This window comes from Oncorhynchus mykiss, chromosome 11, assembly GCF_013265735.2.
Source record: "Oncorhynchus mykiss isolate Arlee chromosome 11, USDA_OmykA_1.1, whole genome shotgun sequence".
Classification (NCBI taxonomy): Eukaryota; Metazoa; Chordata; class Actinopteri; order Salmoniformes; family Salmonidae; genus Oncorhynchus; species Oncorhynchus mykiss.
This window is the reverse complement of record NC_048575.1, coordinates 53,156,525-53,175,964: the sequence shown is the minus strand read 5'-3', so window position 1 is coordinate 53,175,964 and position 19,440 is coordinate 53,156,525. Positions and strand designations below refer to the sequence as shown.

Below are 19,440 nucleotides of genomic sequence, written 5' to 3'. Positions count from 1 at the left end.
TAAATATTTAGGAATACATCTGTCAAAAAACACTCAGTCAGACAACATTTGAATTTCTCTCCTAAAATTAAGAAAACCAAAAATATAGTTAATAATTGGCTACAAAGAGATCTTCCTATACTTGGGAGAGTACTTCTGTCCAAGGCAGAGGGACTGTCTCTTTTTGTGTACCCCTCATTATCTTTATGTGTAAATCCTGCTACTTGTAAAGAGATCAATAAAACCTTTCTTGACTTCATCTTGAAAAATAAGTATCACAAACTAAAAAAAATCTGTCCTTTCTAACAAAAGAGCTGAAGGTGGTCTAGAAGTGTTGGACTTTGTTGACATAAATAATACTTTCAAGATCAACTGGTTGAAAATATGTTTGATCAATACTGATTCAATATGGTATTTCATTCCAAATAATGTATTTAATAAGTTGGGAGGTCTTCAATTTTTACTGAAATGTAATTATATTCCTGAAAGATTTCCTGCTAAATTGGCTAGGTTTCACCAACAAGCTTTAATGCCCTGGAAAATGTGTTTCATACACAATTTTTCCCCACATAAAGCTCTTTTGTGGAATAATTCAGACATAACTGTAAGGAATAAGTCATTGTTCTACCCCAGCTGGCATGAGAGCAATATTGACTTTGTTCTTGATGTTTTCAACAACAAGGGTAATGTTCTCACATATGAACATTGAAAGAGTTTCCAATACCTTTCAGAGAGTTTATTTCTGTGATCAAAGCCGTTCCCAGTGGTCTAACTACACTAATGAAAACTCATCTTAGCTTTGGCAATGATTACAACATTTATCCAGAACTCAGATTAGAAGGAGTGGGCTTACTTGAGAAATATTGTTGTAATAAATATATAGGGCAAATTCTTCATTCACAAAACCAACTTACACCGAGAGGAAAATTTTTCTGGAACATGCTTATTCCTGACATTGTCTGGAAAAATGCATGGTTAAGGGCTTACAAATATTGTATACCAAACAAAGTTAAGGAAGGGCACTTTAAAATTTGACAAAAGATATATCCATGTAATTCTATGATATCCACATTTGTGGATATTGATGATATCTGCATTTTCTGTGAAAATGTCTCACTTGTTCTTTGAATGTAGATTTGTGTCAGAATTGTGGGAAAATCTTGCAAAATGCTTATTTAACATTATGAACACTACTCATGTTTTTGACATGAAAGATATAATATGTTACTATTACAATGATAACAAGACCATTGAAATGATTGTGTTTTTTTAAATTCTTGTTGCCAAATACTTTATACACAAACAAAAATTCTAAACCAAAATTACCAATTTCTTTGATTTAATTTAATTATCTTGTTAAGACATTATCCCTAGTAAATAACAGCAAGAATAACATCTTCCTGAATCATTCTAATTCGATTTTTGCACTAAAATTGTTTCTTTTTTTTTATTATTTCATTGATATTTTTGTGTACGTGTGAGTATTTTCTTGTTAATACCTGTGCTTTGTTTTGTTAGACATGTTTGATGTAGCAATGTAAGTTGATTTTTGTATTATGAATAATATATATATATATTTTAAATGTATTTAAAAAAAACGAAGTTAGGGTACCCCAACAAGCAGGCCAAATGCGGTTTTATTTGCCCCCAAGCTCCTAGTGATTTTAATTGTGGAAATCTGTTCCCAAGTATTTCCACACATAATAGAGAGACAGATGATGAAATACAAATGTAAGCGCAGCTTTAAATATGATGTATGTTTGTGCTCCTTGCGGTCAATCTACAAAAGTGTAATTGTGTTCCGCACCGACCAGCCGCTCAAGAAAAAAATCGTCCCTCGCTTGAATGTAGTTGATGATCCCTGGGTTAAGGTAAGAGTTAGGGTTAAGTAAGGGTTATGGTAAATGTTAGTCTAAGGTTATGGGTTAAGGTTTAGGGTGGCGACGTCCCAAGGATACCAGATAGCACGATCCTTGAAAAAATTAAGGTGGCCACCGCCATGTTTCAGAATGAAATATGTCCAAAACATTACATGTAATATTTCCGTATAGCAGTATTTACATTTCATACATTTTTCTTTATTTTGAAATAATACTTTTTGGTTGATGACACTACAGCGTGAGTTGTATTTGCTGTAAGTAGCTAGTTCCGTCTATTTACCCATAGACTAACGTATTAGCTAGCGCTAGCTAGTAGCACGCTATCCGAGGGAAGGAGCGGAATATCGGCCTTACGCGTGCCAAGTATTTGGACATTTAGCTAGTTGACTCAAAAGCTTTTTGTAAGCAACGTAAATACACATTTCATTAATGCATGGTCAACGCTGCATAGTTGGCTAATATAATGCTCGACCGTAGCATTATAGTTAGCTGTATCACATCTGAGTTAGGACAAGGCCGTGCAAAAACATAAGCATAGTTTAGCTACTGTAGCTACAGCTCATTTGAAAATATAGGCAGCCTAATTGTTTATTATGCTGCTGGTTATGAAGGTGGTGTTAACTAGTTAGCTGCATAATATGAAATGGCTCGGCAGCTATTATTACCTAGCTAGCTAACGTTAGCGAGCTCAAATAGCATTGTTACATTGTCTTAAATTCTGCAAACAACATTGTTAGTAAGCTAGCTAGATGCTCAACTGCGTCTGTCAGTGGATGTCTTTATTTCTTTACCAAATAAAACACGTCAAATATAACTAGCTAGCTTGCATGATGGAACTCATTCATGAAAGGCTACCTTTGCCAAGCCATTCACTGATCTTTGCCAAAGCTGTCAAAATTAAAAGTAATGTTACAGCGTCAAATAGCTACAGTTATTATGTACAGAATTATTCATGGTTGACATTGATACAAGAATATGTCAATGTTTGATTGAATGATACATATTTGCATAGTTTTGACCATTAAAATATGAAACCAATATTGGCTAAATTATTTGATGATAATGTCTACCCGCTGCAGGTATTGTTTCCCATAAAGTAACAGTGTTACGCAATGCACCATGGGAGTGGACAACAGCATATGCAACTTCAGAGATCCAAGTCCATCACTGGATCTGAAGCAGAAGACCACCAGCAGCAGCAGACCATGGCAGTTACTCAACAGCAGGCAACAGCCAACCACCCACAATCACCTGTGACCACGTTTGCATCTGCAGCCAGCCCTTCAGCCCCCAAGTCACCCAACTACCAGATAATCATGAGCCGCAGCCCTGTCACAGGCCAGAACATGAACATCACCTTACAAAATGTCAGTCAAATGGTGACGGGCAACCAACAGATCACCCTCACCCCGCTCCCCCTCCAGAACCCAGGCTCTCCCGGCTTCCAGCACACAGCTCCGCAATGGAGGTTTGAACATGCCCCGTCCTCCTATATCCAAGTCACCTCGCCCCTGCCCCAATCCATGCAGCCCCAAAGTCCCACCCAGCACAACCCAATACCCCTCCATCGACCTGGGGCACCCGGAGCAGGACTGAGTGTGTGTGGACAGAGCCCAACACGTTTTGTTGATACTGGCATGCTTGTGAGACAAATCAGTCTTGGCAGCCCATCTGGAAGTGGCCACTTTGTTTACCAAGAGGGGACAGGGTTGACACAGCTGGCTCCAACCACAGCTGGGCAGGTGCAGCTGCAACTGTCCTCCCCAGGGGCACCAGGCTCTGTGCGGGAACGCAGGTTGTCACAGCCCCATTTACAGACTGGAGGCACCATCCACCACCTTGGACCTCAGAGTCCTGTGGTCAGTGGCACTGCTCTGCCCACACTGGGGAGCCCAGGCCACATCACCACCTCCAACTTGCCACCTCAAATCAGCAGTATTATCCAGGGGCAGCTGGCGCGTCCCATGATATTTGAGAAGACTCTTGGTGTGGTAGCTGGAGTGGGGACAGCTGCCACAGCATCTTTCAATATGCCTTCCACCATTCCTCCTTCCAGCCCTTCCCTCACTAACCCTTCCCAAGGCATCCCCAATCCCCCCCTCACACCTACCGGCATGAGCATGGGCTCCATCAAGAAACAGATACCCAAAAAGCTGGAGGAGATTGCACCTTCCAACCCAGAAGTGGCCCAGCTGAGGAAGCAGTGTCTGGAGCACCACACTAAGAAGATGGAGGGTCTGAAGGAGATCTTCAAAGACTACCTGATTGAGCTGTTCTTCCTCCAGCACCTCCAGGGGAACATGATGGACTATTTGGCTTTCAAGAAGAAGCCCTGCGTCCCGCTTTTCACTTACCTGAGGCAGAACGACCTGGACCTTGAGGAGGAATCGGAAGAGGAGGAGCAGTCAGAGGTCATCAATGACGAGGTACCGTTACAGAATTGATTGATATCTTGTTGTATTGTGTCTTAAAGTCCTATATTCAGAACCCCTCGGCTTGTTATCCTGTGTTTAGGCTACATGAATCTAGTTCAAATCTCTGCCACTCCCAGGTCAAGGTTGTCACTGGAAAGGATGGACAGGCGGGGACACCAGTTGCCATAGCTACACAGCTTCCACCCAATGTTTCAGCAGCATTCTCTTCCCAGCAGCAGTTCCAGGTGAAGAACGGTGATGGGGCACCAAGTGACTGCAACCTCTATAACCAGAGCGGATGGAACGGATTTATCGTTGTTTTAAATGTTTCCTTTTTTATCTCTTGGAAGACCATTTTTGATCTCTTGTATCCAAGCTCGTGTTAACCCTTGGATATGTCTCCTCAGGTCCACCTGGGAGCATCAGGCAGCATGACAAACCCAGGGGACATGGATGCCTTTAAGAGGCAACAGGCAATGGCACACGCAGGTAGGGCAAGGACAGCACACTCCCGTGGCCTTTTTGTTGGTTTGTTTCCTCCCCCTTTTCGTTCTTTTTGTTGTTGTTTTTTGTTTTGTTTTCTTACCTCAAATTGCTTCTGCTTTTAGATATTTGGCATCTTCTACTAGCGCTGTGTGTAGAAGTCTTAACCCGAGGAAGGAGAGGTGGTCTGTATGGTGTACAGAAAGTAATTGCTGTTTGCCGAGTGTCTTTTTCTCGTTATGAGGGTATTGTGTGTTTTAAATCCCAGATCAGGCTAAGAGGTCCCGGATTGAAGTTGGTCGCCATAGAATGATTTTCCAGCATCCTGGTGTTTTAGGATCACCTGGCGTTCCACTCCAGCAGCTTATGCCGACAGCGCAAGGTAGGAGTGCTACTACCAGGCCGTTATGTGTTCTGTTCAATGCTGCTGGACGTGTCATCAATCCTATGAGACAAACTGAATTCCAACAGCGTCCCATTGTCTCCAACGAAACCTCAAAGCAGCATCAACAAAGCGATCTTCATCCATCCGCTGGACAGACAACCCAGGAAGTTCAGGCATAGCTCTCCCAGCACTCTCTCTTTCTCTAGAACAAGGGATAACATGGGGAAGAAGAAAAAAAAAAGTCTGAAGAAAGGAGTAGCCTCACTGGGAAGATGCCATGTCTTATGATTTGACTTTTATGTTTTATTGATCATCCATCTCCATCCGTTTCTATTGTCAAATGTGTTCTTCTCGAGCGTCTGTTTGGACGGACTTTCCTGTGCCGTTGGAGCTTTGGCTAATTCGCAAGCGGATCACGGAAAGTAAGAAAGGAGGAACCCTGGGAAAAAACAAAATGTATCTTTCCAGTGGGGCATGTTTGCTTATTCGGTGATTGCTTTTTTGTTCTTCCTTTTTTATACTCATCATTCTCATCCCTCTGTCTCCTGCACCCCCCTCCCTCTCCGTTGGCCATCATTGCATTGTCAACATGGATTCACAATGCATTTCAATACTAAATTCAGTTATCAGTCATCAAGAGCATCCGTTGTTTCCTTTTCTTGTTCCATCATGCTCATCCTTTGTTGATTTCCCCCATCTGTTTCCATGGCATACCGTTCTGACTTGGCCTCTTTCCCCCAGTTGTAGTAGGAAGGAGGGGAGCCGTGTGGAGGAAGCTTGATGCAGTCATGACATGTCACAGGTTGGCGTGGTGTATGTCAGGGCCAGGTGTTGATGTGGTCTAGGGGATGATGTGAGTGATGGTCAGGGAGGTAAGACAGGTGCTGCTCAGTCTGTGCACAGCTCCGCTCAGCCCTGCTGTCTGCAAGATCACATGTGTGTCCTCCTGCTCACTCCTTTGCTTTGCTTTGCTATGGTCTGTGACCACAAAACTAGAGGCAAGTATTTGCCAGCATTCCAGCTAGGCATGACATTGCTTCATGCATGCTGAACATATGGTGTTTTTGTGATGGTGATTGCTCAATTTATTTTCTCTTTTCTTCCCCTCTGTTTTATATTTTCAATATTTTCTGTTTCATTTGATTTTGAACCCTTTCTTCTCAGTCCCTCTGCTGAAACTGTTTATGCATGATTAGTTCTGCTGTTTTAATCACATTCTCTTCTCTTAACATTTTAAAGATAATGTTTTTATTTGTAGTATTTTATTTGAAGGACATGTAGATGATCACATTGATTTGTTTCTTCTGTAACCATTGTTCTTTATCATTTTCATGAATGTTCTCTCTTCGTCAACAGTAAGAAATGCACTGCTGTTGACTCATAGTACATCCAATTGAGATGTTCTGGGTCGCTGGTACCATAGATGGAGCAGTAAACACTATCGTTTTAGAATCAGATGATCACGTTCAGTCAGTACTGAAATGTATTGGCTTAAGAACGAGGCACAAAATGCCCTTTGGCCTGAGTACTGCTCAGTCCCCCTTTAGTGCTCACCTGAATCTCAGTCCAGTGCAGAGTGTAGTGTTTTTAACAGGCCATTATTTTAGAGAGAGCAGGATTGGTATGGACAGAGAAACAGTAACTCACAGCCACACCTTGTTATTCTTTCCCTCTCTCTGCTCCGCTCCTTGTTTTCCCCATGACTTGGTTACTGTGCACCAGGCGGGATGCCCCCCAACCCACAGTCAGTTCAGATCCCCGGGCAGAAGCAGAACCAGCCACTCTATGACCCCTCTAAAGGGCCTCCGGTGCAGAACGCTGCCAGCCTGCACACCCCTCCCCCCCAGCTGCCAGGTCGCCTCCCACAGGGCGCCCTCCCCATGGCAGGCCTGCCCATGGCTCTCTCTCAGCAGTCACAGCTGTTGGAGAGCTCAGCCCAGGCCACCAACCTGCTTCAGGCCCAGGTGAAAGTGCAGGGGGCCGGCCCCATCATGGCTCCAGTAAACCACCACACACAGCTTCAGCAGCAGATGCAGTCTGGCCTTCACCTCCAGATGCAGGCTCAGCAGCTACAGCAGCCTCAGCTCATGCTGCAGCCAGGACAGGCGGTGAGTCCAAAGGATAACTTCCAAACATTGCATGTTTTTGGTTGTGTTCATCGGTTTGTAGATCAACGGTTTGCCTTCTCTCTCTCCTCCCTTGATCAGACTGTGGCTCTTGCTCGTCCTGGAGCAGAGTCCAACCAACCTGGCCAAAGAATGATGATCAACTCCCTGTCTAACCCCTCCATGTCTCCTGCCCCCCCCAATGTCCCCAACTCACTCCCTTCCCCCCACACCATTAGCCCCCTCCGCCATCCCGGGTCCAACATCACCCCTGCCACACAGTCCAAACTGGCCGGGCCCAACAGCACCTCTACTATCAAAATGGGTGGCTTTGGTCAGGGCTCAGGTATGCAGTCATCAGAAGGGAGCTCACAGGACAAACAAGCTGAGCAGACCAAACTGGTGAGGAGTTGGTTCAGAAAAACCTATGACTCTGCAAGAGCTTTTGTGTTCAGACTGTGTTTCATACTCTTTCAGGTGCTTTTGTGTTCAGACTGTGTTTCATACTCTTTCAGGTGCTTTTGTGTTCAGACTGTGTTTCATACTCTTTCAGGTGCTTTTGTGTTCAGACTGTGTTTCATACTCTTTCAGGTGCTTTTGTGTTCAGACTGTGTTTCATACTCTTTCAGGTGCTTTTGTGTTCAGACTGTGTTTCATACTCTTTCAGGTGCTTTTGTGTTCAGACTGTGTTTCATACTCTTTCAGGTGCTTTTGTGTTCAGACTGTGTTTCATACTCTTTCAGGTGCTTTTGTGTTCAGACTGTGTTTCATACTCTTTCAGGTGCTTTTGTGTTCAGACTGTGTTTCATACTCTTTCAGGTGCTTTTGTGTTCAGACTGTGTTTCATACTCTTTCAGGTGCTTTTGTGTTCAGACTGTGTTTCATACTCTTTCAGGTGCTTTTGTGTTCAGACTGTGTTTCATACTCTTTCAGGTGCTTTTGTGTTCAGACTGTGTTTCATACTCTTTCAGGTGCTTTTGTGTTCAGACTGTGTTTCATACTCTTTCAGGTGCTTTTGTGTTCAGACTGTGTTTCATACTCTTTCAGGTGCTTTTGTGTTCAGACTGTGTTTCATACTCTTTCAGGTGCTTTTGTGTTCAGACTGTGTTTCATACTCTTTCAGGTGCTTTTGTGTTCAGACTGTGTTTCATACTCTTTCAGGTGCTTTTGTGTTCAGACTGTGTTTCATACTCTTTCAGGTGCTTTTGTGTTCAGACTGTGTTTCATACTCTTTCAGGTGCTTTTGTGTTCAGACTGTGTTTCATACTCTTTCAGGTGCTTTTGTGTTCAGACTGTGTTTCATACTCTTTCAGGTGCTTTTGTGTTCAGACTGTGTTTCATACTGTTTCAGGTGCTTTTGTGTTCAGACTGTGTTTCATACTCTTTCAGGTGCTTTTGTGTTCAGACTGTGTTTCATACTCTTTCAGGTGCTTTTGTGTTCAGACTGTGTTTCATACTCTTTCAGGTGCTTTTGTGTTCAGACTGTGTTTCATACTCTTTCAGGTGCTTTTGTGTTCAGACTGTGTTTCATACTCTTTCAGGTGCTTTTGTGTTCAGACTGTGTTTCATACTCTTTCAGGTGCTTTTGTGTTCAGACTGTGTTTCATACTCTTTCAGGTGCTTTTGTGTTCAGACTGTGTTTCATACTGTTTCAGGTGCTTTTGTGTTCAGACTGTGTTTCATACTGTTTCAGGTGCTTTTGTGTTCAGACTGTGTTTCATACTCTTTCAGGTGCTTTTGTGTTCAGACTGTGTTTCATACTCTTTCAGGTGCTTTTGTGTTCAGACTGTGTTTCATACTCTTTCAGGTGCTTTTGTGTTCAGACTGTGTTTCATACTCTTTCAGGTGCTTTTGTGTTCAGACTGTGTTTCATACTGTTTCAGGTGCTTTTGTGTTCAGACTGCATTTCATACTGTTTCAGGTGCTTTTATGTTCAGACTGATCAGGTGCTTCAGTGTTCAGACTGCTCATGATGTGACCTCTGACCCCCCAGGAGAGCCAGGTGCACCAGCGTATCTCTGAGCTGAGGAAAGAGGGCCAGTGGTCAGCCAGCAGGCTGCCCAAGCTCATGGATTCCTCTCGGCCCAAGTCCCACTGGGACTACCTACTGGAGGAGATGCAGTGGATGGCAGCTGACTTTGCCCAGGAGAGGAGGTGGAAGATGGCTGCTGCCAAGAAGGTATGATGCCATAGTCCTCTTGGTGTACTGTTACTGCAGTATTGTCATTGTTAAGATTTCAGTACACGATCATAACTGCGTATGACATATTCCACATTCCCCAGCTGGTTCGCACCTGTTCCCGTTACCATGACGAGCAGAAGAAAATGGAAGCGAAGTTCAAGAAAGAGGAAGAACTGCGGCTTCGTCACATTGCTAGCACCATCGCTAGAGAGGTGGAGTTCTTCTGGTCCAACATTGAGCAGGTAAGTTTCTCTTGATGTGAAAACTGTTCCATTGTTGTCCTTATTCATTTCAAGAGTGTGATCCACTCTGTCCATCCTAATTCATTTGTTCCATTTGGTTTCTCTCAGGTTGTGGAAATAAAACTACAGTTTGAGATTTATGAGAAGAGACTGAAAATGCTCAGCCTGCAGAGAGCATCGAGTAAGGGGGAGAGTTTATTTAAGAGCCTTTTGAAATGGTTTTACTACAAGCTAACTTTCATATAATATCTATTGAATATATTGGTTATTCCTTGTGTCACAGGACAAGATGTTAAACCTACTCTGCCGACAGCAGATAAAGCTGAAAAAGACGTAGGTGCTGCATTGACTTCCTGGCTCTTGTTGTCCAAATTATCCAGACATAATCTAATATTTTTTGGGGGTGGTATGACACTTATTTAAAATGTATCTTATTCACAGGAACCCACTATGTCATCAAGGAAGCGAAAGTCCAGCACTTCATTGGCTGAAGAAGGTATGTGTCCAAAATATACTGAACAAAAAATATAAACCCAACATGTAAAGTGTTAGTCACATGTTTCATGAGCTGAAATAAAAGATCCCAGAAATTGTCCATATGCACAAAAAGCTTATTTTCTCAAATTTTGTTTACATCCCTATTTGTGAGCAATTCTCCATTGCCAAGATAATCCTTCCACCTGACAGGTGTGGCATATCAAGGAGCTGATTAAACAGCATGATCATTACACAGTTGCACCTTGTGCTGGGGACAATAAAAGGCCGCTCTAAAATGTGCAGTTTTGTCACACAACACAATGCCACAGATGTGTCAAGTTTTGAGTGAGTGTGCAATTGGCATGCTGACTGCAGGAATGTCCAACATAGCTGTTACCAGAGAATATAATGTTAATTTCTCTACCATAAGCCGCCTCCAACGTTGTTTTAGAGAATTTGGCAGTATGTCCAACCGACTTCACAACCGCACACCACGTGTAACCACGCCAGCCCAGGACCTCCACATCCGGCATCCTCACCTGCGGGATCGTCTGAGACCAGCCACCCAGACAGTTGATGAAACTGAGGAGTATTTATGTCTGTAATAAAGCCCTTTTGTGGGGAAAAACTCATTCTGATTGGCTGGGCCTGGCTCCCAGAGAGTGAGCCTGGCTCCCAAATGGGTGGGCCTGCCGAGTCATATAAAATTCATAGATTAGGGCCTAATGAATTTATTTCAATTGGCTGATTTCCTTATATGAACTGTAACTCAGGAAGATCGTTGAAATTGTTTCATTTATATTTGTGTTCAGTATAGATGTCATTTTGTTTAGGCTTTGAGCAGGTGGGTGCCAACAGGTGCCCTCTTGCATTGAACAGTTGTTTGAGCACAAGTTATCCTGTAACTTTTCTATGGCTGTGTTCTCTCTTACAGTTCAGGATGAGGAGAGCACCATAGAGGAGCAGGAAGCCTTGGAGGTGACAGCTGATCAGAGGGCAGAGTTGGCCGATCTAGCTAAAGATGGTCAGCATGACATACCTTTTTCTCACCAGAACCAGTGATGGATTTAGCCCGATGACCTTTATTTAATGGTGTTTTCTTTAAAACATGTCATGTTTATAAGTACCCCTTGGGTTTTGTCTCTGCTGAGCCTTTCCTCTCTGTCTTGTACCGTTCTCAGCTGAGATGCCTCTGGATGCATTGGTGAAACAGTATGCTGGTGCCTACACTGACAACTTTGACTGGCCCCAGCCTGCCCCACCGAGTGATGAGGAGGACCGGGAGGAGACTGAAGGTACACTTAAACTCTACATGTAAACTCCATCTCTGTGTACCCGTCTTGCTCGGTGCCGTGTGATTGTTGATATGCCAAGATGATTAGTTTCAAAGCAAAAGGATTTGTGGACGGGTGGTGTTCTCTCTGTAGTGCTGATGTGGTTATTGTTCCATCTCAGAGATGGAGTCCTCTCTGGACAGCCCCCACGAGGCTGTAGTGATAGACTCTCTGCTGAGTGTGGACCAGTATCGAGGTTCTGACAAGGCCTGCCCCCCTGGTGCTGACGGGAAGCCTAAGAAGGACATAGCAGAGGTGGCAGCCGCCACAGAACTCATCCTACCCAAGGGCAGTGCCAGGACCACCTCTTCTGTGAGTCCTCACATCTCAGCCTCACACTGACCCAGTGGTTCACTGTTGGGTGTCATATAACCAGTTTGAGAATGAGAGGAATTTGGCAAGATTAATGAAATAACAAAATAGCTTATAAATGAAGTCTACAGTTAAGAGGACAGTTAGTGGGTTACTATGTACAGACAGGGAATCATTATGACCCTTTGCTATGTATCCCAGGTCCGCAGCCAGGCTCCTTTCCTGCTGCACGGATCACTGCGTGAGTACCAGCAGATCGGAGTGGACTGGCTAGCCAGCCTCCACAAGAAACACCTCAACGGCATCCTAGCAGACGAGACTGCACTGGGCAAGACCGTGCAGATTGTGGCCTACCTGGCCCATCTGGCCTGTCAAGAGGGTAACCTAACCTAATGCTGAAATAGGTTATTCAATTCTTCTTTTATGTTTCTGTATGTAACCATGTATGTAGACATTCATATAGACTTATTTAAAAATTTTTAAATGTAGGTATCTGGGGCCCCCACCTAGTTGTGGTGAGGACCTGTAAGATGCTGAGCTGGGAGATGGAGTTTAAACGCTGGTGTCCTGGCCTCAAGATCCTCCTCTACCTTGGCAACAGACATGAATGCAGAGCAAAGAGACGGGTAACTACTAATGATCTGTTTCAATAGGACCTTTTTCAATAGACAGATCCATGAGATTGAGTCCTTTCCAGCAGAGAGACTTTGGGAAGGACAGCAGCACCAAATGTGACACAGTAAATCATGGACACTTCTCATGAATACAGTGCCATAAAGATGAACATTTTCTTCTCTTTTTGTCTAATTTCAAATGCCCTTGTATACCAGTTTGTATTTGTCTGTCCGTAACTTGTCGTGTTGTTGATGTGTCTCCAGTGGTGGGCGGAGGCCAATAGCTTCCATGTGTGTGTGACGTCCTACAAGCTGCTGCTGAAGGACCAGAGCCACTTCCTGAGAAGGAGGTGGAAACACCTGGTCCTGGATGAGGTGCAGCTCATTAAGAACATGTCTGAGAAACACTGGGAAACCATCTTTGCTCTCAAGAGGTGAACAACTCTTATTTTAGATTAGCTCTGTGGTTACACCCAATCACAGACTGGTCTGCCGAGTGCTTTTCGGTGACCGCTTAGTTAGCATGAAATGAAGGCTAAACTCTGAAATGTGTTATTTTTTTACCTTGTGGTTTTCCATGCATTTTAAATTGTTTGCGACTAAGAGAAACAACTAAAACTAATGATGTGTTGTTGTGGTTTGTGTTTCCAGTCAGCAGAGGATCCTCCTGATCAACACTCCACTACACAACACACTGAAGGAGCTGTGGACCATGATCCACTTCCTCCTGCCAGGCATCACCAGACCCTACACAGACTTCCCTGTCAAGCCAGGCACAGACCAGAACCAGGACTACTGCCACAAACTGGTCATTCGCCTACACAGGGTCAGTAGGGGTACAACCAAACGCTCATCTTTCTAATCCTTGTGTGTTTAGAGGTTGTCAGTAGTCACTGATATCATGGATCTCGATGGCAGTTTAGTTGTGGTGTGAAGTTGTTTATCATTCCTAATGTGTGTGTTTCATCATTAAAGAAGACATCTTGCTTAACATTGGTGGTCAGTATGTTTCCCATTTACCAGGGCATAGTTGTTCATACCTAGTTACCAATTGATCTGACATCCTTTCTCCTCTCCTCTCCAGATGATCCAACCCTTCATTCTGAGGCGCTGTAAGAGGGACGTGGAGAAGCAGCTCCCTAAGAAGTATGAACACATCCTCAAGTGTCGCCTGTCCAGCAGACAGAGGAGCATGTATGAAGATATCCTCACTCAGCCAGGGTGAGTCGGGCCTCCAGACACCACAGTTCCTTAGCCTAATGTATGGACAACCTGATTGCATTTTGTCCTATTCTTGTAGACTGAATATTTGAGCACAGGTTCAACGGTAGAAATGCATGATGATTCTATGGTTATTAACAGAGCATGGTTGCACAGATGTTAAATTCACTTGCCCTGTTTCTGAATGTCTTGTCCTCTGTCCGCCCATAGAGCCCAGGAGGCGTTGAAGCCGGGTCATTTTGTGAGTGTGCTGCAGGTGCTGCTGCAGCTGCAGAGGATCTGTAACCACCCAGACCTGGTAAACATCAGGGAGACCAGCAGCTCCTACGTGTGTTTGTCTCTGCAGTACAACACCCCTTCCCTGGTGCTGGGAGCCCTGCAGGAGGACCAACGCACGGTAGGACTAGGAGGGTGCCAGTACCACACAGCTAAAAACTCCTGAGGGTTTTTATTCCGATTATTTTATTTAATTAGTACTGCTCACCTGAATAACGTACAATGAAATTGATTAAATTGATTTTGATTTATCTCTAGGTCTTTATCTGACAACTTAGTCTCCACCTACATTCAGAACACGCTTTCCTTTTGTCATTTTCTAGAGCTTGGACCTGTCCCCGTTTGACCTGATCAGTAATGAGAACAGACTGACGCGCTACGAGACGGAGGAGGTTCTACCCAAACTCAAAGTCACCCGTCAGCTAATCGAGGAGCTCCACAGAACCCCGGACCCACCGGCCAGGCCCAAGCCCTGCAAGATCAAACCCATGAGGTCTGTGCGCTGCCTTTCACATCACATGGAAACCATAATACACATGACATGGATGATTACATTCTGTTTCTGACGAAAATGCAGAATGAAGTATATTTTTGAATTCTCACAGCGCTAGGCTGACTTGCTTGAACTTTTCATTGAATCTATGATTTGATTAACAGGTTGTTCCAGCCAGTGCAGTATGGTACCAAGCCAGAGGGTCGTCTAGTGCCCATGAGTAGTACTGTGGGTCAGCAGCGTCCTCCAGCCACCACTACCCCCGACACCTCCACCGCCCCTCAGTCAGCCCAGACCAGGGGCAAGTCCCCAGTCACCACCACTACCGCCACACAGGGTAAGACCTCACTATAGATCCCTATAACAAGGGTGCACCTTGGTATGCACAGGGGTTCACACTGTTTTCAAGTTGAATAACTTGATGGCGTAAATCAAACATTTATCTTAATGTGTTTTGATAATTGCAGTTGATTATTTACAGTATTTTTGCAGTGTGTATCACACAGATAATCGCATGATGCTACCATGTAATGGCATGTGTGATTTTAGTCTGTCATGACACTAAAAACTGCATTTTAGTGAAGTTAATTAAACTAACTGCATATTGTGTCATTACCGCCGTTTTACATTTTGAAATTGTCTGGTTTATGCACGTGTAACTTTAAAAGATGGGGTCATCAACGTAATTTTGGAAAAAAATCTACAAAACATTTTACTGCTCCAAATGTATTCTGAAGCAGGGAAGTCGAGTTATTATATTGACATCCTCTTTTGACTCTAAACCAGGGATGGGCAACTTTGATGGGGGTGGGGGCCATCAAAAATGGGAACTCTCCATGAGGGGATGCCGTGGCTCGCGGGTGTGCATACATGAGGTCAGAGCCGGCCCTAACTGTTTGGGGACACTAAGTGAAATTTTGCAAGCAACATATTTTAGGTGCCTCCTTGACAGTGAAGAGGGAAAAAAGTTAAGGTGTGAGAGTCAATTTCCTGCAAATCTACACATTTTTAAAACAAGTGCTGCAATTTGACATATTTTGCTATGGAGCGGAGAGAAGATTTAGCAATTTTATAACTCATTTCATGCAATTCTACTCATTTTGCCATGACGGCGGAGAAAAAATGTGTAGTTTTATAGCCTATTTCCTGCAAGTCACCACATTTTACTGACATGGGCTACTTATTTGACTGTCAGTGACTGACATAACAAGAGAAAGACTGCTGATTCACAACCACATTTTCAACTTGCACTTTGTGTATTATACTATTCTAACTCTCCACAGTACGTTGAGACACTCGACTGAGTTCCATAATCGAAAAATGATAATAATTGGAAATTGATCTGCGGGCCTACAAAAGGGGGTCTGCCAGTTGCCCATCCCTGTTCTGGACCTATCTATCCCAGACCGGTATAAACCAATCCTATGTGATGGACCCACCACCCTCGGGTTGTGCTGTTGAATTAACTGACACGTTGTTTCAGTCCCTTCCTAACAGTTAGCCCATTCCAAACCCCCTTGTACTTCACAGTGGCTGGGACGGCTATTCAGAAAGCCCAGACTACCTCTGCAGCCACCGGCACCACTGGGTCTGCTGTAGGCTCCTCTGGGAGCGCTGCCACTGGCCAGCATGTGGTGGGGACTGTGGCCCTGGGCCAGGCTCTGTGTGGCGCAGCCCAGCCCACTCTGCCTGGCATTGTCCAGGTCCACAGGCCATCCCTAGGCCCCACCCATGCCATCCAGCCCAGCCTGGTTCCACAGAGGCTGGTTCTAACGTCCCAGGCCCAGGCAAGGTTGCCTAGTAAGTGGCCCCCTCCCCTTCCTCCAACGTTTCCCTCCACTTTCGGCTCAACAGATAGGGCTGCTCTGACAACAGGCCTCTCTCTCTCTCTGGGACACTGCTGATGTGTGTTTGGGTCTTGGCTTTTAAAGAAACAGCACTTCTTTCTGTGTAAATACAAAAATGTATGTCATTGTGGAATTATAGTATTAGAATATTATTATCATGTTAACAGTATTGTTTGATATATTTTTAAAGGTAGAAAACATATTCAGGTTTACAGCTATGGCATTTCCATTGTCCTATTTTACTGCAGCGTATCACTGAGTGAAGATAAAAAGCACTTTAAAAATGAGAACTACAGCCACGTCAGCAGCATCCCCAAACAGCCCCCTCAGTATCTCTTCTGAGACCTGCATGTCCACAACCCAACGTCTGCTGCCATGATAGACCACACAAGACTGTTTTACCCATTTGAAAATTATATTCCCCCACCCCTAAATATTGGTTCTCCATTTTATTAATATTTTGCCTCTTATCAGCTCAGCTGCAGGAAGGGATCCTAAATCTTTGGTTCCTCTGTTTGTTGATGTTGTTTTTTCTGTTTAATTTGACTCTGAAGTAGAGGTCGACCGAAAATGATTTTTCAACGGCGATACCGATTATTGGAGGACCCAAAAAAGCCGATACTGATTAATCGGACGATTTAAAATAAATTCATATAAAAATAAAAAAAAATGTAATGTATTTGTAATAATGACAATTACAACAATACTGAAGGAACACATATTTTCACTTAATATAATACATCAATAAAATCTAGACTCAAATAAATAATGAAACATGTTCAATTTGGTTCAAATAATGCAAAAACAAAGTGTTGGAGAAGAAAGTAAAAGTGCAATATGTGCCATGTAAGAAAGCTAACGTTTAAGTTCCTTGCTCAGAACATGAGAACATATGAAAGCTGGTGGTTCCTTTTAACATGAGTCTTCAATATTCCCAGGTAAGAAGTTTTAGGTTGTAGTTATAGGAATTATAGGACTATTTCTCTCTATACCATTTGTATTTCATTAACCTTTGACTATTGGATGTTCTTATAGGCACTTTAGTATTGCCAGTGTAACAGTATAGCTTCCGTCTCTCTCCTCGCTCCTACCTGGGCTCGATCCAGGAACACATCGACAACAGCCACCTTCGAAGCAGCGTTACCCATGCAGAGCAAGGGGAACAACTACTCCAAGTCTCAGAGCGAGTGACGTTTGAAACGCTATTAGCGCGCACCCCGCTAACTTGCTAGCCATTTCACATCGGTTACACCAGCCTAATCTCGGGAGTTGATAGGCTTGAAGTCATAAACAGCGCAATGCTTCAAGCACAGCGAAGAGCTGCTGGCAAAATGCACGAATGTGCTGTTTGAATGAATGCTTACGAGCCTGCTGGTGCCTACCACCGCTCAGTCAGACTACTCTATCAAATCATAGACTTAATTATAACATAATAACACACAGAAATAGGAGCCTTTGGTCTCATTAATATGGTCGAATCCAGAAAGTATCATCTCGAAAACAAGACGTTTATTCTTTCAGTGAAATACGGAACCGTTCCGTATTTTATCTAACGGGTGGCATCCCTAAGTCTAAATATTCCTGTTACATTGCACAACCTTCAATGTTATGTCATAATTATGTAAAATTCTGGCAAATTAGGCGACTCAAACTGTTGCATATACACTGACTCTGCGTGCAATGAACGCAAGAGAAGTGACACAATTTCACCTGGTTAATATTGCCTGCTAACCTGGATTTATTTTAGCTAAATGTGCATGATTAAAAAGATATACTTCTGTGTATTGATTTTAAGAAAGGCATTGATGTTTATGGTTAGGTACACATTGGAGCAATGACAGTCCTTTTTCACGAATACGCACCGCATCGATTATATGCAATGCAGGACACGCTAGATAAACTAGTAATATCATCAACCATGTGTAGTTAACTAGTGATTATGATTGATTGATTGTTTTTTATAAGATAAGTTTAATGCTAGCTAGCAACTTACCTTGGCTTACTGCATTCGCGTAACAGGCAGGCTCCTCGTGGAGTGCAATGTAATCAGGTGGTTAGAGCTAGTTAACTGACTAGTTAACTGTAATGTTGCGAGATTCAATCCCCGAGCTGACAAGGTAAACATCTGTCGTACTGCCCCTGAATAGGCAGTTAACCCACCGTTCCCAGGCCGTCATTGAAAATAAGAATGTGTTCTTAACTGACTTGCCTAGATAAATAAAGGATAAATAAATGTGTAAAAAAAAAAACGGCCAAATTGGTGTCCAAAAATTCAGATTTCCGATTGTTATAACTTGAAATCGACCCTAATTAATTGGTCGACCTCTACTCTGAAGGTGTGCACTGCTAAGCATGTGTAAATGGTCGCACATACTGCTGACCTCAGGCCAGTCCCTACCCCCAGTGTGAACACACACGGTTACCTTTTCAATAGTAACTCAACACACAACTCAGAAATTATAGCATTTAAAACTATTATTGCCCAAAAATGTTTCTTTAAAAGAGCATACAGATCTTTTTGGGCAGTCATTTGGATAAAGGTGCATCGTCTAATTGCATGCCTGCAATAGGTGTTGTTGAAAAAGCAGTTAAGTGCAAGCCACTTTAACTGAAAAAAGCAGTGGCACCTGAAGATGACTTGTTCTTTTTTTAAATTTTCCCCCTCAGGTTCTGGTAGAGATTAGCAACCACAATGGTTCTGGTGTTGTGGAGTGCAGCTACCTACGCTTGTCCCACTCATTAACCCACCCTGGTTCTGCATGTCTAGTCCCCCTCACCCTTCAACTAACTGAAATATCAAACATGTCTTTATTTTGTCTTTTTGGTGATGCACTGCTAGACTGTTTCTGACAGCAGTCCTCTTTTGGTCTGTGGTGTTATTTGACTAGAGGTGTGTGTGTGTGTGTGTCTTCCCTCCTGAAGGTGGAGATGTGGTGAAAATAGCCCAGCTGGCATCCATAGCAGGCAGTCAGAACCGGATCTCCCAGCCTGAGACCCCCGTCACGCTGCAGTTCCAGGGCAACAAGTTCACCCTGTCCCCCAGCCAGCTCCGACAGCTCACCACAGGGCAGCCCTTGCAGCTCCAAGGTACACTCGGTAATGTACACCCAACATTTCATACTCTCCTTATTACCTCTCTTTCCCTTCAATATATTGCAATCACTTGCAACAAATATGTTACTTTTCTCTCTGCCAT

At 43.6% G+C, this 19,440-nt stretch overlaps 1 protein-coding gene across 9 annotated transcripts in view; it reads left to right on the top strand.

Annotated features, from left to right (window-relative positions):
• The first annotated feature begins 1,721 nt into the window (after nucleotides 1–1,721).
• Nucleotides 1,722–19,440, top strand: part of LOC110535947 (E1A-binding protein p400) — a 31,504-nt gene continuing 13,785 nt past the window's right edge. For 2 of the 9 annotated variants that reach the window (XM_036935776.1, XM_036935772.1), the window contains exons 1-26: nucleotides 1,951–2,113; nucleotides 2,939–4,285; nucleotides 4,411–4,518; nucleotides 4,681–4,762; nucleotides 4,882–4,941; nucleotides 5,025–5,138; nucleotides 6,864–7,249; nucleotides 7,349–7,648; nucleotides 9,240–9,425; nucleotides 9,530–9,670; nucleotides 9,779–9,851; nucleotides 9,954–10,003; nucleotides 10,112–10,166; nucleotides 11,082–11,171; nucleotides 11,329–11,442; nucleotides 11,603–11,793; nucleotides 11,995–12,172; nucleotides 12,283–12,419; nucleotides 12,672–12,841; nucleotides 13,059–13,233; nucleotides 13,492–13,628; nucleotides 13,839–14,025; nucleotides 14,228–14,397; nucleotides 14,562–14,734; nucleotides 15,928–16,197; nucleotides 19,167–19,340. In XM_036935776.1, coding sequence (XP_036791671.1) covers nucleotides 2,972–4,285; nucleotides 4,411–4,518; nucleotides 4,681–4,762; nucleotides 4,882–4,941; nucleotides 5,025–5,138; nucleotides 6,864–7,249; nucleotides 7,349–7,648; nucleotides 9,240–9,425; nucleotides 9,530–9,670; nucleotides 9,779–9,851; nucleotides 9,954–10,003; nucleotides 10,112–10,166; nucleotides 11,082–11,171; nucleotides 11,329–11,442; nucleotides 11,603–11,793; nucleotides 11,995–12,172; nucleotides 12,283–12,419; nucleotides 12,672–12,841; nucleotides 13,059–13,233; nucleotides 13,492–13,628; nucleotides 13,839–14,025; nucleotides 14,228–14,397; nucleotides 14,562–14,734; nucleotides 15,928–16,197; nucleotides 19,167–19,340 — 5,035 coding nt within the window. In that variant the 5' untranslated portion in view covers nucleotides 1,951–2,113; nucleotides 2,939–2,971. Of the gene's footprint in view, nucleotides 1,851–1,950; nucleotides 2,114–2,156; nucleotides 2,261–2,938; nucleotides 4,286–4,410; nucleotides 4,519–4,680; nucleotides 4,763–4,881; nucleotides 4,942–5,024; nucleotides 5,139–6,863; nucleotides 7,250–7,348; nucleotides 7,649–9,239; nucleotides 9,426–9,529; nucleotides 9,671–9,778; nucleotides 9,852–9,953; nucleotides 10,004–10,111; nucleotides 10,167–11,081; nucleotides 11,172–11,328; nucleotides 11,443–11,602; nucleotides 11,794–11,994; nucleotides 12,173–12,282; nucleotides 12,420–12,671; nucleotides 12,842–13,058; nucleotides 13,234–13,491; nucleotides 13,629–13,838; nucleotides 14,026–14,227; nucleotides 14,398–14,561; nucleotides 14,735–15,927; nucleotides 16,198–19,166; nucleotides 19,341–19,440 lie in introns of those variants that run through there. The other 7 variants (XM_036935773.1, XM_036935775.1, XM_036935777.1 and 4 more) reach the window with 7 other exon arrangements.